Source organism: Empidonax traillii, unplaced genomic scaffold (assembly GCF_003031625.1).
Source record: "Empidonax traillii isolate 1590-97213 ecotype Southwest subspecies unplaced genomic scaffold, ASM303162v1 scaffold43:size1863611, whole genome shotgun sequence".
NCBI classification, from domain to species: Eukaryota; Metazoa; Chordata; class Aves; order Passeriformes; family Tyrannidae; genus Empidonax; species Empidonax traillii.
The window spans coordinates 1,856,676-1,863,724 of NW_020955236.1; the positions used below are offsets into that span (position 1 = coordinate 1,856,676).

The 7,049-nt window shown below is 53.6% G+C and overlaps 1 protein-coding gene across 3 annotated transcripts; it reads left to right on the forward strand.

Moving 5' to 3' along the window:
• Positions 1-890: 890 nt before the first annotated feature.
• CCDC63 (coiled-coil domain containing 63) lies at positions 891-6,954 on the forward strand. 3 transcript variants are annotated; one of them, XM_027878674.1, is made up of 9 exons: positions 891-961; positions 1,508-1,595; positions 2,218-2,381; positions 2,822-3,011; positions 4,087-4,206; positions 4,674-4,855; positions 5,307-5,488; positions 6,160-6,368; positions 6,827-6,954. In XM_027878674.1, the coding sequence occupies exons 2-9, from the start codon at positions 1,581-1,583 to the stop codon at positions 6,914-6,916; spliced, it is 1,152 nt and encodes a 383-aa protein (XP_027734475.1). In that variant the 5' UTR covers positions 891-961; positions 1,508-1,580; the 3' UTR covers positions 6,917-6,954. The 3 variants fall into 3 exon arrangements, with proteins under 3 accessions (XP_027734475.1, XP_027734478.1, XP_027734477.1); XM_027878677.1 differs by having other exon boundaries at positions 2,221-2,381; XM_027878676.1 differs by lacking the exon at positions 891-961 and adding an exon at positions 1,035-1,289 and having other exon boundaries at positions 1,399-1,595.
• The last annotated feature ends 95 nt before the right edge of the window (positions 6,955-7,049 follow it).

The following is a 7,049-nucleotide window of genomic DNA, read 5'->3' on the forward strand; positions in this document are numbered from 1 at the left end:
GCTCATCAAAGTCTCTGGGATGAGGGGAGGTGCTGCCTTGGGAGGGATGTGCTGGTGGAGGATTTTGCTCGTGGCTTTGAACTCGCCACAGCCCTGCAAACTGGGACACGGGTGCCCTTTGCTCACCTTCAGCACTTCTCTGTTCCCCTTCACCCCACAGCTGAGTAAGCAACTCCAGGGCTACAAAACACAGCCCTGTGGCAGCTTGCTGTGCTCCAGCCCTCCAGGAATCACGGTGTTTGAGTCCCTGGGAAGGAGCCGGCCACGCGCTCCAGCTTAGAGGGAATGGATTATCACGGCTCTCGTGACTCAGTCCATGGGTCCCATGTGCTCCCCTGCATGGAAGGGAGAGAAGCAGGCATGAAGCCTCAGGCATGGCCCCTAATCAGCTGCTCTCTGTCCCCAGGGACCTTCCCTGGGCTGGCAGTGCCAACCATTGCTCTCTCCTGACAGTGGGCACCTCGAGGAGGTCTGGATGATGAGGGTGACAACAACAGGGTGGTGATTGTTGCCTCTTCATGAGCAGAACAGATGAAAACCAGGAAGCTCAGAAAGCTGGATGTGGAGCTGGGAGGTATGGGGAGGGAACAGCAGCTGTGACCCCAAAGTGCTGCTGGGGATGGTGAACCCCTGGATGCTCCTGTTGGAGCAAAGAGGTTCAAAGTTCCAGGTTGTGGGTCAGTTTGAACACTGTAAAGAGGAGAACTGGTAAAATGACAGTTGTGAAGCCAGAGAGATATCAGAGCATGTGGTTCAGGGCTGGTTTTGGGGCATGGAAATCCCTTTGGTCCGTGTAATGTGGGGTCCCAGCAACTCCTTGCTGCATCCTTCTTAGTGATCCTTGGAGCCCCATCCACATTCCATTGTGATGATGCTGCTATGGCAACCAGGCCAGTGATTGTTCCACAGGGTATGGGACAGTGCAGGGCACAGGATGGGGCTGGGATCGGTCCCCTTCTAGGTTCTCACCTCTCCTGAGCTTCCCACTGGAGACAGGGGTTGTTCTTTGGGAACACGCAGCTGCCATCACAGTGCCGTGTCCTGGCTGGAGAGGAGCTGCAGTACCCGGGGGGGCTGAGCAGTGTTGTGGGGCTCAGGGGGACCCAGGGGGCTGCAGTGTGGCTGCTGGGGACCAGCTCTGGTGTTAGGGATGTGGGATCTGCTCTAGAGCCCTCCCTGGCAGCAGTGGGATGGGGTGGGGGGGATGAATCCAGATGTCCTTCAGGAATTCTGCCCGCTGGCACAGGGTGGGGGGGACTGACCTCACTGGAATTTCTATGGAAACCCAGGTACTGAACAGGGTGGAATAGCTCAAACCATCTGTTCCTCCCCTACTTGTAAACTCGATCAGTTCACGATGACATCACCAAAAATGCTCTCCTTTTATTCCTCTCGCAGCCATCTGTGATGGTTTCCTCCTGTGCCAAACATGCGAGCGGGTGCTGAGGGATGGGCAGGAGGACACAACCACCCCACTACTCCCGTTTCATTCTTTTCCCTTGGACAGCTACCCCTGTGGAGTCTCCTTTGTCCCCTTCCTGAGGCGTCTACAGAGTAACCCGCAGAGTTAGGCAGGAAAAATGAAGAGCTCAAAGGTAAAAATGAAGCACAAACTAAAGTTGAACTTCGCAGGGACTGCAGAAGATCTGCCATAGGGATCTTACCCGTGGGAATACAGGGCCAGCAGTGGGGAGCCAGCCTTGCTTCTGCCAGCAAGGTGCTGGGTTGCAATGGGGCTGTTTCAAACCTGCCCTCCTGTAGCAGGGATGAGGCCACGGCCTGAGTTTGGGTGTTGGGAGAGGCAGCTTTGGGCAATATGGGTCAGCTGAGGACACAGGTGGTGGTGGATCTGACTGCCACAGCTTCAGTGCTCACCTGTTGGGCAGGTTCTCAGTAGAAGTCACCTTCCCACATCCAGGGATGGGAGCACTCCTGCTCCACTTGTGGGCAAGGTCACCTCCATGTCCACAGCACCAGTGGGTTTGGTTCTGACTGACATGGTCCTTGCAGTGTGACAAAACAGGTGACAACCTGCGATCCCCTGCCCTCCCTGGTGGTGGAGGTGTGTCCAGGAGCTGAGGTTTCAGGTGGTGATGAGTATCTCAGGTGCCAGAGAAGAGCTGGGGCTGGTGATGCCATTGACCCACTCCCCCACGTGCTGGCTGCCAGTGCTGGCTGTGTTTGCTCGAATGACCAAACCCTCCCTCTCTGTGACAGCGGAGAAAACCCTCCAAGAGCCAGGACCTTTCAGAACTCTCTGAGCATGAGAAGGAGAGAAGGACTAAAATGGAGATCAGGAAACTGCAGACACAGTATCATCACACAGCGTGCAAGAGGAAATTTTACGATGCCGAGATCTGGCGGCAAATCCAGGCTCAGCAGTGAGTGCAGATCCACAGGCCATGGTTCATTTGGGAAGCTCCTCCATGAGCTGCAGAATCACACAAGAGTTTGGGCTGGAAGGGACCTTAAGGCTCAGCCAGTTCCACCCCCTGCCATGGGCAGGGACACTTTAGATCAGGTTGCTCCAAGCCCCATCCAACCTGGCCTTGGACACTTTCAGGGATGGGGCAGCCACAGCTTCTCTGGACAACCTGTGCCACCCTCATTCTTAGCACTTCCTCCTAAATATAATCTAAATTTCTCCTCTCTCAGTTTAAAACCATTCACTCTTGCCACTATCTGACTGTGTGAAAAGTTGCTCTCTCTTTTTTATAGAGAGATGATGGGGACCACAGTGGTGAGATGGGGAGGGGGAAGGACCTGCCCTGGCCTTGCAGCTGGGATGTGCTAAATGTTATTTGTCGTTCCATTTTTACAGAAAAGCAATAGATGATCTGAATCAAGAACACAGACACGTGTCATTAATGCTGAGCCAGATCTATTCCCCAAAGAATGTGATGCTGGAAAACAGAAATCGTATGAAGGTCGAAACCACTTTTCAGATCAAAAATCAGAACGAGGCCATGATCAAAGAGAGAAAAGCCCTTTTAGCTGACCTGAGCAAGCAGGTGAGAGCACCTGGACCATTCCCTGGCTGAAACTCCTCAGTGTAAAACACATTTAATTCAGGCCTTGGAATATTCCTCCTGGCAAATGACACACGATAGTGACAAGTGGGTAGAGCCAGACTCCCATTCAAGTCAGAAGCACTGACTGGAAAAGTAAGGCCAGCCTCTAAAACTGGTTGTCCCACCAGTGCTTGCAGCCCCTCTGGGATGGTACATACCTGCCTGGTGTCACACAACATCCCTCTGCTTCTCCCTTCACTTTTTTTATTGTCCTGAAAAAGGTAAAAATGGAACGTGTGTGTTGTTGAGATGTGACAAATAGAGCTGAGGGATGAGGACCTGAGGGATGTCCCATCCTTTCTCCTGAGGACATCCTGGTTGGATTTGGGCAGCAGTGGGGTAGGAGGCCAAGGGAAAAGTGGGGCTATGGAAGGGACAGGGCCCTTCAGCCTTCTGCTTTGAGCCAGCTGCCCGTGATGGAAGACAAGGAACATGCTTGGATAGTTTGCAGTTGCCGGAGGTGCTGCAGAGCTTTCCCAACAGGGTCAGCTTTCACTCAGGGATCTCTTGGCTCAGTCATACCTCCCCAACCTGCCCCTTCTTCGCTGTTCTCCAACCACTTCATTCTTCCCATGGATTTATTTGCTCTGACAGCTTCCCACTTCTGGCAAAATTTTCCTCTGCTGATTCCCAGGGAGAACCCCACAAATCCCCGCCTGGCCAGCACACTACCCCAACCGAAACCCCATCCTCGTTGCCTCTTCCACCCCACAGAGTGCTGCTGTGCTGTGCTCAACACCTGCTGGAGTTCCCTCCAGAGGCAGCTGCACTTTCTTCATGACACAAAAATAAACCCATTCCCAGTTACAGTTTATGTTTCTGCACGTGCAGGATGGGATCCTTTGGGATAAAAGCTGCTTCTATATGTGTGAGCTCATTAATGACATGGTTGCTGCAGTTCAGGGCAGCAGAGGGTATTTTCTTTGGCTGCATGTCCTGACAAGAATCCAGAATGTAGGGGTGGAGATTATACTTCCTTTTTTTTTTTTTTTTCCCCCACTCTGTGTGTGTACAGGTGAGAGAGTGGGAAAGACACATTACAAAGCAGAGAGAGATAACAGCGAAGGCACTGGAAGCGAGGAATCACAAACGGCTGCAGGAGAAGGTCGATGGAATGGAGTTCCGGCTTAACCGAGTAAGCAAACATTTTGGAGACCTTTGTGAGGCCACAGAGGGGCCTGGGACCTTCTTGGTCGGGACACAGCGCAGTGGTGCAAATGTCTGTGGTCAGCACAAACTGCATAAAGCACCAGTCTGGTTCCCCTGGCCTGATTGCTCCCAGAATATCTCAAAGGCTCCTTCAAGCTTGGTGACCCAAAAGCAGGGCCTGTGCTGTGCCAAGAGGCCTGAAGGTCTGCACCTGTTTAGTGATCAAACCAAGCTGCCTGGAGCCACCTTGCCTTGGACAACGCCAGCTCCAGGTGTCTGTTGTGATTGCCCTGATCCTCTGTTGCTTTTCCTCTCTTGGGGAGGAGGACAGTGCAAGGCGAACTTCAAATCTCCTGGGCTGTGTTTGTCCCTGCCCTAGTCAAGGTCTTCAAGCAGAGACGTGAGCCCCTTAATCTCCCACCAGTCCCAAACCTTTTGCTCCGCTCTCCCCAGGCCACTGTGCGTTACAACACTATCCTGACCCGAAACAACGAGCTCCGGGAGGAGACCCGGAGCCTGACAATCCAGAAAGCTGTTTTTGACAAGTACTACTGGAAGTACGAAAGGCAGCTGACTCAGCAGAATAGGGAGCTGAACGTTGCTATTGAACTCGCCACAGAAGACTACGAGCAGCTGTACGTGGTCCTGCCAGCCCTGCGGGGAAAACTTGGTGCTGAGGGGCAGTGCCAGCGATGAGTATCGATGTTTAGAGGCCAGCTGTGCCTTCAGAGAGAGGAGCTGCTGCTCTCATCCAGAGCTGCCTGCTGAGGGTTGGGTACCTGGTCAGCGCAGGGAGATTGGTACTTCCAAGGTGTTTTATTCCACCTATTGCAGATATTTCTCAGGATGGGGTGAATTGTCTCTTCCTTCTGAGTCCCACCTGAGCTGGGCAAGATGCCCGAGTGCCAAACCCCACCAAGAGCTGTGTTTGTTTGCTGCTGGCCTTGGAGTAACACCACTACACCCAGATGAGAGCCAGGAGCAGGCACGGCATCACGGCGGGGGGCTGGGCTAGATCAGGCACAGGGGTGCATGGGAATGGCCAGGAACACAAAGCACGGTGTGACTGCTGCTCTCTGTGTGCAGGATGGAGTGTCTCTCGAAGATCTCAGACATTAGGGAAGCACGCTACAAACACACCATCAAGTTCAACGTCAAGATGCTGGAGCTGAAGTGTGCCCTTCAGCAGGAGATCAAGCGGAAAAATTTCTTTGTCACCAAACGTACAGATCTGTCCGAACTGAAGGAAAAGGCCAAACACAGAGAAGGTACCAGAGGAGGGAGAATATGTGTAACTGGGACCACAAACCCAAAGTTCACAAAGTTGGAGGGGGGCTGGTTATGGTGGTTTACAGCACTGCACCCCAAAGGCAGGACCTCTGCCCTGCCTGCAGGCTCCCTAACCCAACCTTCACCCTACAAGGGAAAGGGCTGAACAGTGATAACTGGGTGAGGTCACCCAGCACTGAGGGCCTTGGGGTGCCCTTGGGGACCTGCTCCTCTTGCAGCCATGGCTCCCTTTGTCATGTTTTGGGTTGGTTTGGATTGGAAGGGACTTTAAAGCCCATCTCATTCCACCCCCTGCCACAGGCATGGACAATTTACACTCACTCAGGTTGCTCCAAACCCCATCCAAGCTGGTCTTGGACATTTCTTCTGCCACAGCTTCTCTGGACAACTTGTGCCAGGGCCTCACTACCCTCACAAGGAAGAATTTCTTCCTAAAATCTAATCTAATCTAATCTAATGTGCTCATTTTATCCTCCTGATAAGGGGTCCCACTGTGTTTGCTCCATTCCCTTGAGAACATTGCGCTCCCTGCTTAGTTTCTGTGTGAAATAAAGACACCCTCTGGCCTTTTGGGGAGCACCACAGCAAACCCCCCAGCACTGCAGGGAGGGCTCTGCGAAGGACAGCCGGGGCTCTGTGTCTCTCTCAGCTTTGAAGGCAGCTGAGTGGGCCAAGCAGAGCCAGGCAGAGAGTCACGAGGTGGCCCACAAGCGCCTGCTGGAGATGTCGGACGGAGAGATTGAGCAGTTCTTGGATGAGTTCGTAGAAAAGAGAAGGAGATTCTTCATCCTCTTCGCCTATGGCATCAGGCAGAACTCTGAGAATGAGGGCAAGAGACAGAGGATCAAGCACATTCAGGTCTGTTCCAGGCTCTTCATGTCTCCCTTTTCCACGCAGCGCTTTTGGCCTGGAGTGGGTTTGTCCTCTCCCGAGTGTCCAGCATCGCTGCCCACAGCAGAGCCTGGCTGGCTGGCTCCCACGCGGGTGGGATTTCGGGGATGCAAAGGAGTAGCCAAAAATAGAATTCCCAACGCCGTGTTCTCAGAACTAAACGTGTCTCAATGCTGCCACCGTGTACCCAGGAAAAATACTGCAGCATCCAGGACAGCCAAGGGGCTTCCTTGAAGTGTGTGGCGCTGGCTGGAATGAAAAGTGGGGACATCCATGCCCTGCCCTCCTGGCCTGGGGACAGTGGTCCCCAGAGGAGTCAAGAGGGATGTCCCTGCTCCCAGGGCAGAGGGGTGTCCTCAGTCTCTGTTTGGCATGCCTGGTGAGCATTCCATCAGCACCCCTTCCATGTGCTTGTGTTTGCACAGGATGATATGACAGCCACCGTGGCGGAGCGGGAAGAGGAGACGAGGGCCTGGTTCCATGTCATGCGGGAGCTGGAGGTATGGCAGCCATGAATTCCCTCTGGAAGAGCCACAAATCCCTGTCTGTCCCAGCACTTGTACCAGGGAGTCTGGTCCTGTCAGCACTGCTCTGGCAAGTGGCTGGAGAGGTGTGGGTAGAAAGGGGCCCTGCAAAGGTTTTGGCAGC

What these genes read in the sequence shown, in the direction of transcription:
- CCDC63 (XM_027878674.1), top strand. An exon ending in CGGCAAATCCAGGCTCAGCA is followed by an intron (nt 2,382 to 2,821) that starts GTGAGTGCAGAT and finishes CCATTTTTACAG; the next exon opens with AAAAGCAATAGATGATCTGA. An exon ending in TAGCTGACCTGAGCAAGCAG is followed by an intron (nt 3,012 to 4,086) that starts GTGAGAGCACCT and finishes GTGTGTGTACAG; the next exon opens with GTGAGAGAGTGGGAAAGACA.